At 47.4% G+C, this 20,200-nt stretch overlaps 1 protein-coding gene across 7 annotated transcripts in view; it reads left to right on the top strand.

Annotated features, from left to right (window-relative positions):
* LOC112265816 (oxysterol-binding protein-related protein 3) overlaps nt 1-20,200 on the top strand; it is a 44,650-nt gene that overhangs the window by 22,898 nt on the left and 1,552 nt on the right. The window contains exons 2-21 of one of the 7 annotated variants that reach the window (XM_042295276.1): nt 3,947-4,063; nt 4,169-4,280; nt 4,789-4,842; nt 4,941-5,048; nt 5,221-5,397; nt 5,598-5,694; nt 6,372-6,472; nt 7,403-7,507; nt 9,643-9,829; nt 9,957-10,090; nt 10,271-10,402; nt 10,519-10,615; nt 13,140-13,387; nt 13,933-14,070; nt 14,568-14,631; nt 14,743-14,821; nt 18,738-18,882; nt 19,328-19,472; nt 19,648-19,774; nt 19,921-20,043. In XM_042295276.1, coding sequence (XP_042151210.1) covers nt 4,050-4,063; nt 4,169-4,280; nt 4,789-4,842; nt 4,941-5,048; nt 5,221-5,397; nt 5,598-5,694; nt 6,372-6,472; nt 7,403-7,507; nt 9,643-9,829; nt 9,957-10,090; nt 10,271-10,402; nt 10,519-10,615; nt 13,140-13,387; nt 13,933-14,070; nt 14,568-14,631; nt 14,743-14,821; nt 18,738-18,882; nt 19,328-19,472; nt 19,648-19,774; nt 19,921-20,043 — 2,387 coding nt within the window. In that variant the 5' untranslated portion in view covers nt 3,947-4,049. Of the gene's footprint in view, nt 1-3,946; nt 4,064-4,163; nt 4,281-4,788; nt 4,843-4,940; nt 5,049-5,220; nt 5,398-5,597; nt 5,695-6,371; nt 6,473-7,402; nt 7,508-9,642; nt 9,830-9,956; nt 10,091-10,270; nt 10,403-10,518; nt 10,616-13,139; nt 13,388-13,932; nt 14,071-14,567; nt 14,632-14,742; nt 14,822-18,737; nt 18,883-19,327; nt 19,473-19,647; nt 19,775-19,920; nt 20,044-20,200 lie in introns of all 7 variants that reach the window. The other 6 variants (XM_042295272.1, XM_042295275.1, XM_042295274.1 and 3 more) reach the window with 6 other exon arrangements.

Genomic DNA, 20,200 nt, shown 5'->3' with positions numbered 1-20,200 from the left:
AAATCTAAATATATTTTAAATTATTCAAAGTAGCCACCCTTTGCCTTGATTACAGCTTTGCACGTGCTTGGCTTTCTCTCAACCCGCTTCACAGGATTGTCACCTGGAATACATTTCAATTAACAGGTGTGCCTTGTTATAAGTTAATTTGTGGATATTTTTTCCTTCTCAATGTGTTTGAGCCAATCAGTTGTGTTGTGACAAGGTAAGGGTGGTATACAGAAGATGGCCCTATTTGGTAAAGGACCAAGGACATATTTCTATTTTTTTTAATACATTTGCAAAAATTTAGAAACCTGTTTTTGCTTTGACATTATGTGGTATTGTGTGTAGATGAGGATAAAAATAAAATCCATTTTTTTGAATGAGGCTGTAAAGTAACAAAGTGGAAACTGACTACTTTCCGAATGCACTGTAGGCCTATAGGCTATCTAGCCTTCGCGCAAATGTAGGCATATAAATGTGCGCATTTGGGGATCTGATAGTATTTCTGATTTGTCTAAACGCACCACCGCTAATGAGCTGCGGAGCTTCTCAAAGTAATTTTTCCAACAATTGTTTACAGACAGATTATTTAATTTATAATTCACTGTATCACAATTCCAGTGGGTCAGAAGTTTACATGCACTAAGTTGACTGTGCCTTTAAACAGCTTAGAAAATTCCAGAAAATGATGTCATGGCTTTAGAAGCTTCTGATAGGCTAATTGACATAATTTGAGTCAATTGGAGGTGTACCTGTGGATGTATTTCAAGACCTACCTTCAAACTCAGTGCCTCTTTGCTTGGCATCATGGGAAAATCACATTCATCTGTTCAAACAATAGTACGCAAGTATAAACAACACGGGACCAGACAGCTGTCATACCGCTCAGGAAGGAGACACGTTCTGTCTCCTAGAGATGAACGTACTTTGGTGCGAAAAGTGCAAATCAATCCCAGAACAACAGCAAAGGACCTTGTGAAGATGCTGGAAACAGCTGCAAAAGTATCTATATCCACAGTCCTCTGTCGACATAACCTGAAATGCTGCTGCTCAAAAACCACCATAAAAAAGCCAGACTACGGTTTGCAACTGCACAAGGGGACAAATATTGTACTTTTTGGAGAAATGTCCTCTGGTCTGATGAAACAGAACTAGAACTGTTTGGCCATAACGACCATCGTTATGTTTGGAGGAAAAAGGGGGAGGCTTGCAAGCCGAAGAACACCATCCCTGACACGAAGCACGGGGGTGGCAGCATCATGTTGTGGGGGTGCTTTGCTGCAGGAGAGACTGATGCACTTCACAAAATAGATGGCATCATGAAGTAGGAAAATTCTGTGGATATTTTGAAGCAACATCTCAAGACATCAGTCAGGAAGTTAAAGCTTGGTCGCAAATGGGTCTTCCAAATGGACAATGACCCCAAGCATACTTCCAAAGTTGTGGCAAAATGGCTTAAGGACAACAACGTCAAGGTATTGGAGTGGCCATCAGAAAGCCCTGACCTCAATCCTATAAAAAATTGTGGGCAGAACTGAAAAAGCATGTGTGAGCAAGGAGGCCTACAAATCTGACTCAGTTACACCAGCTCTGTCAGGAGGAATGGGCCAAAATTCACCCAACTTATTGTGGGAAGCTTGTGGAAGGCTACCTGAACGTTTGACCCAAGTTAAACAGTTTAAAGGCAATGCTACCAAATACTAATACACATACACTAATGTGTATGTTAACATCTGACCCACTGGGAATGTGATGAAAGAAATAAAAGCTGGAATAAATCCTTTCTACTATTATTTTGACATTTCCCATTCTTAAAATAAAGTGGTGATCCTAACTGACCTAAGACAGGGACTTTTTACTTGGATGAAATGTCAGGAATTGTGAGAAACTGAGTTTAAATGTATTTGGCTGAAGTGTATGTAAACGTGTGACTTCAACTGTAGTTTAGTTTATTAAAACACCATAGCGTGTGTCGATAAATGGAAAAAGTACATGTTTAAAAAAATGTTGAACAATTGATTGGTTGAAAGAACAGACTACTTTCGGTTGACCAAGATTTTTTTCTTAGTCTGGGACAGCCCTACAACCAAATCATCAAGCCCTTGACAAGTTGAATCAGTTGTTTTTGTCCGGAACTACAACAGAAATGTATGCTGTTGTGGGGACTGGAGTTGGTGTAACACTGGTATGCAACGTGCATTTTGGCTGTCATCAGGCTCTAACACACAGGAGGAATGTGTGTTGTTACATCACAGTAAGAATGTGGACATATTGTTCACTTCTCATTAACACACGGTGTCCATTGGGGTTGGGTGGTATCCAGATTTGGATACTTTCATACCGTTCTTCTACCATCCTGGGTTGCAAAACCAGCCTGGCAAAAAGCAGGGGTGTATTCATTAGTGCACACCGTCAAAAAAACATTATGCAATGGAAAACAAAAACTAGCCCGTTCGGCCAGTCCCTCCCTGTTTCATTCCATTTGGTGTTTGAGTAAATACGACCCAGGTGTTTGTAGTGCTGTAAGCCAAGGTAATGTCTACAGATGGAAAAACCCATACTATGCAAATATATTTCAAGATTTTTTTGTCTACAGAATGTGAACATTGAGCTCATATCACACTACTTGCGCTGCCAGAACCTGTTGTCTCCATATGTAGTAGACAATAATATTGGGCAGGGATTGTCAACGGATGGCCTGCGGATTATTTTATTTGACCCCCAAAAAAAAAGTGTTGTGACTTGACACTAGGAATTCACCTCCAAAATGATCTTAGTTTAGGTAATCTATTCCCAAGTATTTTTCACTCATAAATAAACATATGATCATGGACCAATGTAATCATGGATTTTAAATTATTTGTTTTTGTCAAATACAATATCTTGTTTGGGCTTCTTGCAGCAATTTGCAGAGTACAAATGTTTTATAATTGTTTCGGCCCCCGACCATCCGCTCAAGGAAAAATTATCCCGTGGCTGAATGACTCCTGGTCTGGCACATCACGTTGGTCTGTGACTGTCCTGGAATTTTGCATAGTGGTTATTGGTCAGCCAAATGACCGCGGTCACCGTTATAATTGTTTGAATAGCTTGTTTTATGCACATTTTCTCATGTGCTGCAGGCAGGGGGTGTTGCCTAGGCAACCAAATACTTGTTTGCTACACACCTTGTTTGTTTCAGCAAGGAGCAACAAAGTCTCATCACGTTGCAGAGTTCATGTGTAACTGCGGAAACGCACTCAAACGCACGAATGCCCGGCCGTCTTGTCTTCAGTCAGCTGTTCGTTATTTTCTTTTCATGACTGTCTTCATCCACAATCATCAGTTACACGATTTATACTGTCATTGTGCCAGCCCTAGTATCACAGAATGGGGAGATTTTATTCACATCCGATTGTGTATGCTTCTAGCAACTACCAAGCAGCAGAATTCCATGTCTCTCCCAGTGTTGGCGTGTGTGGCTACCGGCTAGCTTAGTCCTCTGCTGTGATTTGAAGGACTTGGCAGGGACTGATTGTATAACCCAGTATTGATGACTCATTTGTTGTGGACTCATTTTGTTGCTGGTCAGCACAGCACAGCAGTAATGACTGACTGTACTTGGGGTCATGTGGGTTTTACAGTGCTGCTGCCACTGGCTCACTGGCATTTCCCCATACACAAGGTGTATGCTGCAGGAAGTGTGTGTGTACTGTGTCAGAGTTCATGCCTACATAAAGAACACGTGATGATCTCATGCCTAACCTACAGTAAAAGCACTCAGTTTTATTAGGGCGTAGAATAGTTTGTCTGTTCTCTCAAGTCACACCTATTGTTATGTCCAGCTGCTTCACTAAAGCAACACAACAGTGGTATGCAGATTTCATTTCTCTCAGCTCACCTGTGTGTCTCCAAACGTGCAAAAAATTAAATAACTGAATGTTGTCTTTCTCACTGCTTCCTGTTTCTCTCTCTCTCTCAGTGGTAGTCATGGTGACAGTCTCTTGATGTCGGAATGCTAAGTAACAGGAAGATGACATCAGTGTCCCCTACCCACAGTGACGGCAGCGCCAGCTCGTCCAAACATGACAACCATCAGGTGTGTGTGTGTGTGTGTGTGTGTGTGTGTATGTGTGTGTGTGTATGTGTGTGTGTGTATGTGTGTGTGTGTGCGTAACTCCATGAGTCTCTCTCTACAGGACAGCTGGGAGATCATCGAGGGCCTGAAGGGTAACCCTGGCAACATCCAGGAGCCAGAGAAACAGGAGGGCTTCCTGCTCAAGAGGAGGAAATGGCCCATGAAAGGATGGCAAAAGGTGGGTACTACCTGCTTTACCCCTGACCACCTTCTCACCCCTAATCTGTGAAGGGATGGCACAAGGTGGGCACCTCCCTTAACTCCTTACCTCTCACTGCAGGTGAATCTCAAGTGTCTTTCCTTGAGACTTCCAAATGCATTGGAGGGGAAAATCAGAGGTTATTTTCAGATCTTCTCCTCTTACGGACGTGAGGACTCAAGGAAAGACACTTGATACACCCTGCCCCTCCTTTAACTCCGCAATTACCTGAAGGGCTGGCACATGGAAATGGGGTGGAAATGTGAGAAGTGTGCTACCCGACACATACCTGGTGTTTATCTAAAGCTCTGATAAGACACTTGTTACACTGGATGTGACATTTGAATGGATACTATGTTATTCATGTAAAAAGCTTTTACCCATAGCAGTAAGTTGTGAAGATATTTCCTTGGCACAAAGCAGATAAAGTTTGAAATGTGACAGAAGGGCGGCTAAAACAGTTGCTATTCGGTCTCTTGTTATACAGAGATACTTCTTGCTGGAGAAAGGCATTCTGAAGTACTCAAAGCGTGGAGCTGATGTAAGTACCTATTCAAAAGTATCAGGCAGATGCAACACACACACACACACACACACACACACACACACACTGACCTTTGCTTTTGTTTCCTGCTGAAGAAGGGCAAGCTGCATGGCTGCATTGATGTGGGGCTGTCTGTCATGTCAATCAAGAAGAAAACCAAGGCCATCGATCTGGACACCAACGACAACATTTATCACCTCAAGGTGACTCTTTCTGTTTCTCTCTCTCGTTTATCTAGTTTTATCTTGTTTCTCTCTCGTTTTATCATTTCTCTCTTTCTTGTTTCTCGTTTTATCGTTTCTCTCCCGTTTATCTTGTTTCTCTCATTTGATCTTTTCTCTCTTCTACTTGAATGACAATCTCTCTGTTCTATAGGTGAAGTCTGACAAGTCTCAGGAAATGAAGTCACAGCAGCTGTTTGATGATTGGGTGTCGAAGCTGCGACATCACCGCGTCTTCCGTCAAAACGAGATTGCGATGTACCCCCACGAGAGGCTTCTGTTCCACCCCTCCTCACACCTCTCTCCCAACCCCAACGACTCCATGAGACAGGTACAGTTCTCCCCAGACACTGATCCATAATCATTTTTCTGTGCCTAAAAGCAACGTCTTCCTGCAGCTTCTTAACTGACCAATCATAATTTAATTATTGTACTGTATAGCGTCGGCTTCTGTTTATGCACATTCCATCTTCTTGTCTTTCCCTCTCTCTACTCTCAATCTCTCTATCCTTCCCCCACTCCATCTCTTAGCGCCACTCCAGTCTAGCTAAGCAGGCGTCAGTTGTCCAGCAGGCTAAGGTCAGTGCCTGGCTCCACTCCTCCGAAGACATGGATAAGTGCTGCAGAGGTATGGAGGTGAAACCTCTCACCTGTCTGTCCCATACCTTTTCTGGATCTCACCTTTCTTGTTGGCTGTGTCCCAACTGGCCCCCTATACCATACACGGTGCGCTACTTTTGACCAGAGCCCATAGGGCACTATATAGTTAATAGGTTTGCCATTTGGGACACAGCCTTAAGGTGTCAGCATGCTTCAGTCCAGCTGCCGGCTAGCCGAAGTCGGCTAGGAGACCCGAACTAGACCTGAAGACATTCGCTTGAAACATTTGAAAAAAGCAGCAAAGGTACTGTTTGTCCATTTTGAAACGCCATAGTCAGTATACACTTTCCTAAAATATTCAGAATTAATCTAAGATAACTCTAGAAATCTGACATTGATTTTGACGTTTTTGCAGAGGAGATCTTAGTCGCGCAATTTTACATCTAACTAAGATGTTTGGTGGATTAAAACGTTTTCGTGAAAACTAGTAATCTCTTGTTGAATGACAAATACTTTACTGAAGAATCCAAACTGTTGACCAATCACCGACGAAGGGGCGTAGACTTTAGCTACAGACTTCAGCTTGCCTTAAGAAAAAATGTCATCATAAAATGGGCATGAACTCTTCAACTGTTTTAGCCTTTACTGTCTCTATTTTGATCCTCCCTCAACTTCTGCCATTCATCTGTCATCCTTCTCTCTTAGATTTAGAGGAGTGTGAGTCTTACCTGTTGGAACTCAACCTGTTACTGAAGAGTATGGAGGTTCTCCACCGCACTTACTCTGCCCCCGCCATCAGCCTCATGGTAACACGTAACATTTGCCCTTTAACCTATAACCCTAACCTTGGCCCAGTACACATAGTTCTTGGCCCCTTTAACCTACTACCTACCCTACACTACACTAAAATATATTTAAAATATATTTTCAATTGTATTTTCAGCTGTTTGAAGCTGATGTACAAAACAAAGTAAAAGACGCAAAAACAAAACTTAAGAAGGGAAGCATAGAAATAGTGCATATAGAACATATCCACAGCTTCTTAGACTTGCTTTCAATGAGAATGATAGATATATAACACACACTTCTATGTCTGGTTGGGTCGGCCCAAAAAGTTACATAGTGCAGCTTTAAGCTATAAATTTGACCTACACTTCCTCTGCCCCAGCCATCAACCTCATGGTAACACGACCTATAACCCTGACCTACACTACACTTCCTCTGCCCCAGCCATCAACCTCATGGTAACACGACCTATAACCCTGACCTACACTACACTTCCTCTGCCCCAGCCATCAACCTCATGGTAACACGACCTATAACCCTGACCTACACTACACTTCCTCTGCCCCCACCATCAACCTCATGGTAACATGACCTATAACCCTGACCTACACTACACTTCCTCTGCCCCCATCATCAACCTCATGATAACACGACCTATAACCCTGACCTACACTACACTTCCTCTGCCCCCACCATCAACCTCATGGTAACACGACCTATAACCCTGACCTACACTACACTTCCCCTGCCCCCGTCATCAACCTCATGGTAACGCGACCTATAACCCTGGCCTACACTACACTTCCCCTTACTCTGCCCCTGCTATCAAGTACACTGCAGGTATTCACATCTCAATTTACCCCAAGACTTTAACCCTAACCTCTGTTTTCTCTCTATGGTAATAGTTGTCTGTCCCTTCCCTCTCTCTGTTACCCTCTCTGGTACACCAGGCCTCAACATACGACATCCCCAAGAAGGAGAAGAGGGGTCCCAGGAAGTGGCGTTCAAAAAATTGCAACAAAGATAACAAAAAAGATATCATAGCCACACTACAGGTACACACTTTTATTTTCTCTCAAAGCAATACCTGCTACCGGTCCATGTCACACCTACGACCACTGGAGAGAAGTGTTTGACGACTACTACTGTAATACTGTCTTATGGAGTTTGTGATACTGTGGCATGTGGACACAGTATGTGGACACCCCTTCAAATTAGTGTATGGCTATTTCAGCCATACCTGTTAATGACAGGTGTATAAAACCAAATACACAGGCATGCAATCTCCATAAACAAAAATTGTCAGAAGAATGGCCTTACTGAGAGCTAAGTGACTTTCAATGTGGCACTGTCATAGGGTGACACTTTTCCAACAAGTCAGTTAGTCAAATTTCTGTCCTGCTAGAGTGCTGTTATTGCGAAGTGAAAACATCTCGGCTCAGCCGCAAAGTGGTAGGCAAAAAAACAAGCTCACAGAACGGAGTGCTGAAGTGCGTAGAGCATAAAAATGGTCTGTCCTCAGTTGCAACACTCACTACCAGAGGCAGTTTGGAACTCGGAAGCAACGTCAGCACAATAATATCATCGGGAGCTTCATGAAATGGGTTTCCATGGCCGAGCAGCCACATGCCTAAGATCACCATGCGTAATGCACCCATCGGGATGGTGTAAATGGTGTAAATCTCGCCGCCATTGGACCCAGGAGCAGTGGAAACGCATTCTCTGGAATGATGAATCGTGCTTCACCATCTGACAGCCCAACAGACACATCTGGGTTTGGCTGATACCAGGAAAACCGCGACCTGCCCCAATGCATAATGGGAACTGTAAAGTTTGGTGGGGCTGTTTTTCATGGTTTGGGCTAGGCCCCTTATTTCCAGTAAAGGGAAATCTTAACGCTACTACAGTATACAATTACATTCTAGACAATTCTGTGCTTCCAACTTTGTAGCAGCCGTTTGGGAAAGAACCATGCCTGTTTCAGCATGACAATGCCCCCATGCACAAAGCGTGGTCCATAGAGAAATGGTTTGTCGAAATCGGTGTGGAAGAACTTGACTGGCCTCCACAGAGCCCTGACCTCAACCCCGTCGAATACCTTCGGGATGAATTGGATTGCCGACTGCGAGCCAGACCTAATCGCCCAACACCAGTGCCCGACCTCACTAATGCTCCAAATTAGTCTCGCTCCAGAGTACAGGCCTCGGTGTAATGCTCATTCCTTCGACGATAAACGCAAATCTGACCATCACCCCTGGTGAAACAAAACTGAGACTCGACAGTGAAGAGCACTTTTTGCCAGTCCTGTCTGGTCCAGCGACGATGGGTTTGTGCACTTAGGCGACGTTGTTGCCGGTGACGTCTGGTGAGGACCTGCCTTACAACAGGCCTACAAGCCCTCAGTCCAGCCTCTCTCAGCCTATTGCGGACAGTCTGAGCACTGATGGAGGGATTGTGCTTTCCTGGTGTAACTCTGGAAGTTGGAAGTTGTCGCCATCCTGTACCTGTCCCGCAGGTGTGATGTTCGGATGTACCGATCCTGTACAGGTGTTGTTACACATGGTCTGCCACTGCGAGGACGATCACCTGTCTGTCCTGTCTCCCTGTTGCACTGTCTTAGGCGTCTCACAGTACGGACATTGCAATTTATTAACTGGCCACATCTGCAGTCCTCATGCCTCCTTGCAGCATGACTAAGGCACATTCCCGCAGATGAACAGTGACCCTGGGCATCTTTCTTTTGGTGTTTTTCAGAGTCAGTAGAAAGGCCTCTTTAGTGTAGTAAGTTTTCATAACTGTGACCTTAATTGTCTACTGTCTGTAAGCTGTTAGTGTCTTAACGACCGTTCCACAGGTGCATGTTCATTAATTGTTTATGGTTCATTGAACAAGCATGGGAAACAGTGTTTAAACCCTTTACAATGAAGATCTGTGAAGTTATTTGGATTTTTGCGAATTATCTTTGAAAGACAGGGTCCTGGGTTTCTTTTTTTGCTGAGTTTACTTTTGGTCATGTAGTATGTGTGTGTTACATAGGCCTGCAATTTATGTTGACTACAAATAAGTAGGGGAGTGTACATACATGTCAACTGTTGTTTAATGAAGACGTTTTATGTGTACAGTGTGACACCAAATGAATCCCCCACCTGTAATTGTCTTTAACCTGTATTGTTCTCTCTGGTCCCACCAGGTTCCTGGCTGTGTCTCCCCACCTGCCTCTCCTCATCTCCATACCTCCCACCCAAACCTCTCTACTGCTGAAGCCAACATCCAGGAGGCCTTTGCTTTCCTGGACTCCCCAGACTCACCTACTGATGCCAACCGCCTCCAGGAGGACTTCTGCAGGCTCGCTAACAACAGTGAGTCCCTGGTTTCAGGTCGGCCCCTTGGTTCAATATTAGGTATTTTAGAGTTTCCAGAGGAAGGCTGGGTATGGTGGTTAAAACTCTGTCACTCTCTCTCACACACACAACCCTCTTTCTTCCTCTCTGTCTCCCTCTCTAGTTCACTCCACTCTGCGGTCAGCCTATAGTTCTCTGTCAGCAGAGAGAGACAGAGTGAGACACACTATTGACCTGAAGGCCCCTCCTCCAGCACAGGTTATGGGCCTCAAGACCGACTATGGCTCAGTGAGTAAGGTGTGAGAGTGTGCATGTGCTGTTTTCCACTATATTGCACATAACATTGTATTGTCAAGTTGATTTCCAGAGATTGTGTATATATTTTATATATTTTATATATTTTATATATATATATATATATATATATATATATACCAAACATGCCATTGGGACTGACCTAAACGTAAACCCAATCAGGATCTCCCAGATGGATCCCGCCCCCTTGTCCACCAGGTGTCCAATGAGAGTCGAGCGTCCATCCCTGAGTCCATGTCCGAGTTCTTTGATGCTCAGGAGTACCAGCTGACCTCCAGCTCCTCTGAGAACGAGGTGAGCCCTAACCATAGATGGGAGCAGATGACGCAACCCCAATTCCAACTAAATCCATTAGGGAGGTTATCAATAATCTGACCCTGAGTCATTTTATATACATTTTCTGTCTCCAGGCCTCTGATGATGACTCGTATATCAGCGACGTCAGTGACAGCGTTTCCATGGACAACGGCTACAGCAATGAGAGAGGAAGCGAGAGACATGACTCAGGTATCCCGTGTGTGTGTGTGTGTGTGTGTGTGTGTGTGTGTGTGTGTTTTGTTTGTTTGAGTATTTTCATGACGAGCATAACGATTTGTATGAGTGAGCAAATGTCTCAAATCAAATCAAATTTTATTTGTCACATACACATGGTTAGCAGATGTTAATACGAGTGTAGCGAAATGCTTGTGCTTCTAGTTCCGACAATGCAGTAATAACCAACAAGTAATCTAACTAACAATTCCAAAACTACTGTCTTATACACAGTGTAAGGGGATAAAGAATATGTACATAAGGATATATGAATGAGTGATGGTACAGAGCAGCATAGGCAAGATACAGTAGATGATATCGAGTACAGTATATACATATGAGATGAGTATGTAAACAAAGTGGCATAGTTAAAGTGGCTAGTGATACATGTATTACATAAGGATGCAGTCGATGATATAGAGTACAGTATATACGTATGCATATGAGATGAATAATGTAGGGTAAGTAACATTATATAAGGTAGCATTGTTTAAAGTGGCTAGTGATATATTTACATCATTTCCCATCAATTCCCATTATTAAAGTGGCTGGAGTTGAGTCAGTGTCATTGTCAGTGTGTTGGCAGCAGCCACTCAATGTTAGTGGTGGCTGTTTAACAGTCTGATGGCCTTGAGATAGAAGCTGTTTTTCAGTCTCTCGGTCCCAGCTTTGATGCACCTGTACTGACCTCGCCTTCTGGATGATAGCGGGGTGAACAGGCAGTGGCTCGGGTGGTTGATGTCCTTGATGATCTTTATGGCCTTTACCACCCTGGATGGTTCCGACCTTGAATATGTGGACATCTATAAGTACCTAGGTGTCTGGCTAGACTGCAAACTCTCCTTCCAGACTCATATCAAACATCTCCAATCAAAAATCAAATCAAGAGTCGGCTTTCTATTCCGCAACAAAGCCTCCTTCACTCACGCCGCCAAGCTTACCCTAGTAAAACTGACTATCCTACCAATCCTCGACTTCGGCGATGTCATCTACAAAATGGCTTCCAACACTCTACTCAGCAAACTGGATGCAGTATATCACAGTGCCATCTGTTTTGTCACTAAAGCACCTTATACCACCCACCACTGCGACTTGTATGCTCTAGTCGGCTGGCCCTCATTACATATTCGTCGCCAGACCCACTGGCTCCAGGTCATCTACAAGTCCATGCTAGGTAAAGCTCCGCCTTATCTCAGTTCACTGGTCACGATGGCAACACCCATCCGTAGCACGCGCTCCAGCAGGTGTATCTCACTGATCATCCCTAAAGCCAACACCTCATTTGGCCGCCTTTCGTTCCAGTACTCTGCTGCCTGTGACTGGAACGAATTGCAAAAATCGCTGAAGTTGGAGACTTTTATCTCCCTCACCAACTTCAAACATCAGCTATCTGAGCAGCTAACCGATCACTGCAGCTGTACATAGTCTATTGGTAAATAGCCCACCCATTTTCACCTACCTCATCCCCATACTGTTTTTATTTATTTACTTTTCTGCTCTTTTGCACACCAATATCTCTACCTGTACATGACCATCTGATCATTTATCACTCCAGTGTTAATCTGCAAAATTGTAACTATTCGTCTACCTCCTCATGCCTTTTGCACACATTGTATATAGACTCCCCCTTTGTTTTCTACTGTGTTATTGACTTGTTAATTGTTTATTCCATGTGTAACTCTGTGTTGTCTGCTCACACTGCTATGCTTTATCCTGGCCAGGTCGCAGTTGTAAATGAGAACTTGTTCTCAACTAGCCTACCTGGTTAAATAAAGGTGAAATAAAAAAATAAAAAAATATGGCCTTCCTGTAACATCGGGTGGTGTAGGTGTCCTGGAGGGCAGGTAGTTTGCCCCCGGTGATGTGTTGTGCTGACCTCACTACCCTCTGGAGAGCCTTACGGTTGAGGGCGGAGCAGTTGCCGTACCAGGCGGTGATGCAGCCCGACAGGATGCTCTCGATTGTGCATCTGTAGAAGTTTGTGAGTGCTTTTGGTAACAAGCCGAATTTCTTCAGCCTCCTGAGGTTGAAGAGGCGATGCTGCGCCTTCTTCACGATGCTGTCTGTGTGAGTGGACCAATTCAGTTTGTCTGTGATGTGTATGCCGAGGAACTTAAAACTTGCTACCCTCTCCACTACTGTTCCATCGATGTGGATAGGGGGGTGTTCCCTCTGCTGTTTCCTGAAGTCCACAATCATCTCCTTAGTTTTGTTGACGTTGAGTGTGAGGTTATTTTCCTGACACCACACTCCGAGGGCCCTCACCTCCTCCCTGTAGGCCGTCTCGTCGTTGTTAGTAATCAAGCCTACCACTGTTGTGTCGTCCGCAAACTTGATGATTGAGTTGGAGGCATGCATGGCCACGCAGTCGTGGGTGAACAGGGAGTACAGGAGAGGGCTCAGAACGCACCCTTGTGGGGCCCCAGTGTTGAGGATCTGTCCAGTTTCCTATGTACATCCATTTTAAGACCAGCACCTCTACCCCCTCTCTCTCCCCCAGCAGGCTCAGGAGGAAGTGGTGTTCAGGTGGCCCGCAGGCGGACTACCCTCCCCTCCCCTCAGCCCAGCAGCAGCAGTGTCAGTCTATGGAACATCCTCAAGAACAACATAGGGAAGGACCTGTCCAAGGTAGCCATGCCTGTTCAGCTCAACGAGCCTCTCAACACACTGCAGAGGCTGTGTGAGGAGGTGGAGTACTCTGAGCTGCTGGATACAGCGAACCACACACAGGACCCGTACCAGAGAATGGTGAGGGTATAGGATGCAGGTACACACACACAGGACCCGTACCAGAGAATGGTGAGGGTATAGGATGCAGGTACACACACACAGGACCCGTACCAGAGAATGGTGAGGGTATAGGATGCAGGTACACACACACAGGACCCGTACCAGAGAATGGTGAGGGTATAGGACCCGTGAGAATGGTGAGGGTATAGGATGCAGGTACACACACACAGGACCCGTACCAGAGAATGGTGAGGGTATAGGATGCAGGTACACACACACAGGACCCGTACCAGAGAATGGTGAGGGTATAGGATGCAGGTACACACACACACAGGACCCGTACCAGAGAATGGTGAGGGTATAGGATGCAGGTACACACACACACACACACACACACAGTCCCTTGCAGCGCATGGTGAGAGTATTGAAACATACTCACAACAGGATTCTTATGATGGTGTGTGGATTCTCACAATGCATCACAACCTCTACCTGCACATGGAGAGTAACACACCTCTTTCTTTCTCTCTCCCTCACTCACTCTCACTGTGTCTCCTGTGCAGGTGTATGTGGCGACGTTTGCGGTGTCTGCGTACGCCTCCAGTTACCACCGGGCAGGAAGTAAACCCTTTAACCCCATCCTAGGAGAGACCTATGAGTGTGACAGACCTGACAAGGGCTTCCGGTTCATAGCAGAACAGGTAAACAGGAACAAGTTAACTCACATACAGTAAACCAAGAACCACTGGGCTAGTTAATTTTCTGTTCCAAATTACAACCTATATGTATATACTATATGTATATACTGCACTCAATACCATCTACTGTATCTTGCCTATGCCGCTCTGTACCATCACTCATTCATATATCTTTATGTACATATTCTTTATCCCCTTACACTTGTGTCTATAAGGTAGTAGTTTTGGAATTGTTAGCTAGATTACTTGTTGGTTATTACTGCATTGTCGGAACTAGAAGCACAAGCATTTCGCTACACTCGCATTAACATCTGCTAACCATGTGTATGTGACAAATAAAATTTGATTTGATTTATATTCCCATTGTCTACAACCTTCGACCAGGAGCCATAGTGTTCTTGTCAAAATTCTTGTCACCCCTGTATAGGGTGCTATTGAGGACACAACCATTGTGTAGGATGACTTTCATTACATTGTCAGTTACCCCCTGTTCTTCTTAGGTGAGCCATCACCCACCTGTGTCAGCATGTCACTGTGACTCTAACAACTTCACTTTTTGGCAAGGTAAACATATTACCACCTTTTTGCTCTATTTGGGATTGTTACTGTGAGGGTTACCTCCCCCTCTGACCTACATACATCTGCCTGTCTGCCTCCTCTCTGTCTCCCTCTCAGATGTCCAGTGGAAGAATAAGTTCTGGGGGAAATCCATGGAGATTGTTCGCATTGGAACCACTCATGTGACCCTGCCAGCGTGAGTCTGTTTGATCTATAGAGTTTGTGTGTGTGTGTGTGTGCGTGGGGGCCGTGTGCGCGTCTGTGTGCACCAGTGGAGGCTGCTGAAGGGGGGACGCTTCGTAATATGTCTGGAATGGAGTGGTATCAAAGATGTGGTTTCCATGTGGTTGATACCACTCCATTACAGACATTATGAGTTGTCCTCCCCTCAGCAGCCTCCACTGCTACGGACGTGTGTGTGCATCAAATAACTTCATGCAAAAGAGAGTGGGGTGGAAGGGGGGTGGCGTCGTGTGACAGGTCTGGTGTCGTGTGACAGGTCTGGTGGCGTGGTAAAGGGGCGTGTGACAGGTCAGGTGTCGTGTGACAGGTCAGGTGTCGTGTGACAGGTCTGGTGTCGTGTGACAGGTCTGGTGGCGTGTGACAGGTCTGGTGTCGTGTGACAGGTCTGGTGTCGTGTGACAGGTCTGGACTGGTCTGTGTCGACAGGTCTGGTGGTGTGGTAAAGGGGTGTGTGACAGGTCTGGTGTCGTGTGACAGGTCGTGTGACAGGTCTGGTCTGGTCTGGTGTCGTGTGACAGGTCTGGTGTTGTGTGACAGGTCTGGTGGCGTGGTAAAGGGGTGTGTGACAGGTCTGTGTGACAGGTCTGGTGGCGTGGTAAAGACAGGTCTGGCGTGACGGGGTCAGGTCTGGTGGGTCGTGTGACAGGTCTGGTGTCACAGGTCTGGTCTGGTGTCGTGTGACAGGTCTGGTGTCGTGGTAAAGGGGTGTGTGACAGGTCTGGTGACGTGTGACAGGTCTGGTGTGTGTGACAGGTCTGGTGGGTCTGTGGTAAAGGGGCAGGTCTGGTGACAGGTCTGGTGGCTGGTGGGGTCGTGTGACAGGTCTGGTGTCGTGTGACAGGTCTGGTGTCGGGTGTGACTGGTCTGGTGACAGGTCTGGTGTGACAGGTCTGGTGGCGTGTGACAGGTCTGGTGTCGTGTGACTCTGGTCTGGGTCTGTCGTGTGACTGGTCTGGTGTCGTGTGACTGGTCTGGTGTCGTGTGACTGGTCTGGTGTCGTGTGACTGGTCTGGTGTCGTAAAGGGGTGTGACTGGTCTGGTGTCGTGTGACAGGTCTGGTGGCGTGGTAAAGGGGTGTGTGACTGGTGGCGTGGAGGTCTGGTGTCGTGTGACAGGTCTGGTGTCTGGTGTCGTGGTAAAGGGGTGTGTGACTGGTCTGGTGTCGTGTGACTGGTCTGGTGACGGTGGTGTCGTGACAGGTCTGGTGGCGTGGGTGACAGGTCTGGTGTCGTGTGACTGGTCTGGTGTCGTGGCGGACTGGTCTGGTGTCGTGTGACTGGTCTGGTGTCGTGTGACTGGTCTGGTGTCGTGTGACTGGTCTGGTGTCGTGTGACTGGTCTGGTGTCGTGTGACTGGTCTGGTGACGGTCGGGTGTGACAGGTCTGGTGGGTCTGTGTGACAGGTCTGGTGGTCTGTGTCTGACAGGTCTGGTGGCGTGTGACAGGTCTGGTGGCGTGTGACAGGTCTGGTGGCGTGTGACTCTGGTCTGGACTGGTCTGGTGTCGTGTGACTGGTCTGGTGTCGTGTGACAGGTCTGGTGTCGTGTGACAGGTCTGGTGTTGTGTGAGGTCTGGTCTGGTAAAGGGGTCGGTGTGTGACTGGTCTGGTGTCGTGTGACAGGTCTGGTGTCGTGTGACTGGTCTGGTGTCGTGTGACTGGTCTGGTGTCGTGTCTGACTGGTGTCGTGTGACAGGTCTGGTGTCGTGTGACTGGTCTGGTGTCGTGTGACTGGTCTGGTGTCGTGTGACTGGTCTGGTGTCGTGTGACTGGTCTGGTGTGACTGGTGTGACTGGTCTGGTGTCGTGTGACTGGTCTGGTGTCGTGTGACAGGTCTGGGTGTGCGTGACAGGTCTGGTGTCGTGTGACAGGTCTGGTGTCGTGGTAAAGGGGTGTGTGACAGGTCTGGTGTCGTGTGACAGGTCTGGTCTGGTGTCGTGTGACAGGTCTGGTGTCGTGTGACAGGTCTGGTGTCGTGGTAAAGGGGTGTGTGACAGGTCTGGTGTGGCGGTCTGGTGACAGGTCTGGTGTGGACGGTCGTGACAGGTCCGTTTGACCGCGGGTGTGTGACCGGTCGGGTGGCGTGTGACCGGTCTGGTGTCTGGTGTCGTGAGACCGGTCTGGTGTCGTGTGACAGGTCTGGTGACGTGGTAAAGGGGTGTGTGACAGGTCTGGTGTCGTGTGACAGGTCTGGTGTCGTGGTAAAGGGGTGTGTGACAGGTCTGGTGTCGTGTGACAGGTCTGGTGTCGTGAGACAGGTCTGGTGTCGTGAGACTGGTCTGGTGTCGTGAGACTGGTCTGGTGTCGTGTGACAGGTCTGGTGTCGTGTGACAGGTCTGGTGTCGTGTGACAGGTCTGGTGTCGTGAGACTGGTCTGGTGTCGTGTGACAGGTCTGGTGGTGTGGTAAAGGGGTGTGTGACAGGTCTGGTGTTGTGTGACAGGTCTGGTGTCGTGAGACTGGTCTGGTGTCGTGACAGGTCTGGTCTGGTCTGTGTCGTGTGACAGGTCTGGTGTCGTGGTAAAGGGGTGTGTGACAGGTCTGGTGTCGTGTGACAGGTCTGGTGTCGTGTGACAGGTCTGGTGTCGTGAGACAGGTCTGGTCTGTGGTGGGGTCGTGACAGGTCTGGTGTCTCTGGTGTCGTGTGACAGGTCTGGTGTCGTGTGACAGGTCTGGTGTCGTGAGACTGGTCTCTGGTGTCGTGTGACAGGTCTGGTGGTGTGGTAAAGGGGTGTGTGACAGGTCTGGTGTTGTGTGACAGGTCTGGTGGCGTGGTAAAGGGGTGTGTGACAGGTCTGGTGTCGTGTGACTGGTCTGGTGGCTGGTGGTCTGGTGTCGTGTGACAGGTCTGGTGTCGTGGTAAAGGGGTCTGGTGTCGTAAAGGGGTGTGTGACAGGTCTGGTGTCGTGTGACAGGTCTGGTGGCGTGGTAAAGGGGTGTGTGACAGGTCTGGTGTCGTGTGACAGGTCTGGTGTTGTGGTAAAGGGGTGTGTGACAGGTCTGGTGTCGTGTGACAGGTCTGGTGGCGTGGTAAAGGGGTGTGTGACAGGTCTGGTGTCGTGTGACAGGTCTGGTGTCGTGGTAAAGGGGTGTGTGACAGGTCTGGTGTCGTGTGACAGGTCTGGTGTCGGGGTGTGACAGGTCTGGTGTCGTGTGACAGGTCTGGTGTCGTGGAAAAGGGGTGTGTGACCGGTCTGGGTGGCGTCTGTGACCGGGTCTGGTGGCGTGTGACCGGTCGGGTGTCGTGTGACAGGTCTGGTGACGTGGTAAAGGGGTGTGTGACAGTGTGACAGGTCTGGTCGTCGTGACAGGTCTGGTGGCGTGGTAAAGGGGTGTGTGACAGGTCTGGTGTCGTGTGACAGGTCTGGTGTTGTGGTAAAGGGGTGTGTGACAGGTCTGGTGTCGTGTGACTCTGGTCTGGTGTCGTGTGACTGGTCTGGTGTCGTGAGACTGGTCTGGTGTCGTGTGACAGGTCTGGTGTCGTGTGACTGGTCTGGTGTCGTGAGACTGGTCTGGTGTCGTGTGACAGGTCTGGTGGTGTGGTAAAGGTCTGGTGTGTGAGAGGTCTGGTGTCGTGTGACAGGTCTGGTGGTGTGGTAAAGGGGTGTGTGACAGGTCTGGTGTCGTGTGACAGGTCTGGTGGCGTGGTAAAGGGGTGTGTGACAGGTCTGGTGTCGTGTGACAGGTCTGGTGTCGTGTGAAGGGTTGTGTGAGGTCTGGTGTCGTGTGATAGGTCTGGTGTCGTGTGATAGGTCTGGTGTCGTGTGACAGGTCTGGTGGCGTGGTAAAGGGGTGTGTGACAGGTCTGGTGTCGTGTGGCGTGAAAGAGGGGTGGGTGGTGTCACGTGACAGGTGTTTGTTTGTCATCCTCAGGTTTGGGGACCACTATGAGTGGAACAAGGTAACTTCCTGCATCCACAACATCCTGAGTGGCCAGCGCTGGATAGAACACTATGGAGAGATGTCAATCAAAAACACCAGCAGTGACGCCTGCCAGTGTAAAGTGACTTTCGTCAAGGTGAGGAGAGGGACAATATACAGTGAAGCCCATACCTGTGTGCGCACAGCTACACTGAGGGTTTGTCCCAAATGGAACCCTATTTTGTATATAATGCACTACTACCCATAGGGCTCTGGTCAAGAGTAGTGCGCTATATAGGGGTTAGGGGGTTATTTGCGACATAACCTAACATGTTAATTGGGCAACACATATGAACCCCTAGGTGTAACAGCACCATCTGCTGAGGGACAGGAGGAACAGCATCCTGCAGACTATTTTTCTTGGAAAGCTGATGAGTGGTGGATGGATTAATGTGTTAGATATAGAATTGTATGGGCTTTTTATTAAATCATTTATAACATGATTTAAGTTTGATGGGTTTCAGATTGACCTGACGTTTTGTGTCCTTGGTTTGTTAATTAATTTGTTTATTATTAATACGTTTTGCGTATTTAACCCACAGGCGAGATCGTGGAGCTCAACGGTTAACGAGATAGAGGGCATGGTCACGGACACAGGGGGGCGTGTCATCCACACCTTCTTTGGCAAATGGCATGAGGGCGTGTACCAAGGAGTCCCACCTTCTGCTATCTGCATCTGGAGGGCAAGTGAGTGACTGGTTCTTTGGACTGTCCATCAAAACGCAACCATACAGTAAATATTAGAGCTTGATATGTTGTCCTTTGCCATAAGTTGAATTTTTTTGTGTGTGTGTGTGTGTGTGTGTGTGTGTGTGTGTGTGTGTGTGTGTGTGTGTGTGTGTGTGTGTGTGTGTGTGTGTAGACCCCATGCCTGTGGACCAGGACCAGTACTATGGCTTCACTCAGTTTGCTGTAGAGCTGAATGAGCTTGACGCTGCCCTGAAGCCCCTCCTACCCCCCACAGACACACGCTACCGTCTCGACCAGAGGTACGACACACCCGGGATTATCTCTCTCATGCTCTTTCTCATGCTCTCTCTCTCATGCTCTCTCTTTCTCTCACTCACTCACTCACTCATGCTCTCTCTCTCATGCTCTCTTTCTCTCACTCACTCACTCACTCATGCTCTTTCAGGTGTTTGGAAGAAGGGAACATTGAGGGGGCTGAGGAGCAGAAACGGAGGATAGAGGAGCTCCAGAGGGGGAGGAGGAAAGTCCTGGAGGAGAACAATGTGACACACAAGCCACGCTTCTTCAAGTACGCAACCGTGTGTGTCTCTTTCTGTCTGACTTTAGCAGACAAGGGAGTTCATTGGTCACACATTTGGCCTCGAACACAGAACAAGTCAGCCTTCCTTCTTAGCTGCATAGTATCCTATACAATATGGAAAAGGTCTGGCGGAATGGCGTCTGTC

This window comes from Oncorhynchus tshawytscha, linkage group LG13 (genome assembly GCF_018296145.1).
Source record: "Oncorhynchus tshawytscha isolate Ot180627B linkage group LG13, Otsh_v2.0, whole genome shotgun sequence".
NCBI lineage: Eukaryota > Metazoa > Chordata > Actinopteri > Salmoniformes > Salmonidae > Oncorhynchus > Oncorhynchus tshawytscha.
Note: the sequence above shows the minus strand (reverse complement) of the source record. Positions and strands in the feature narration are given on the sequence as shown.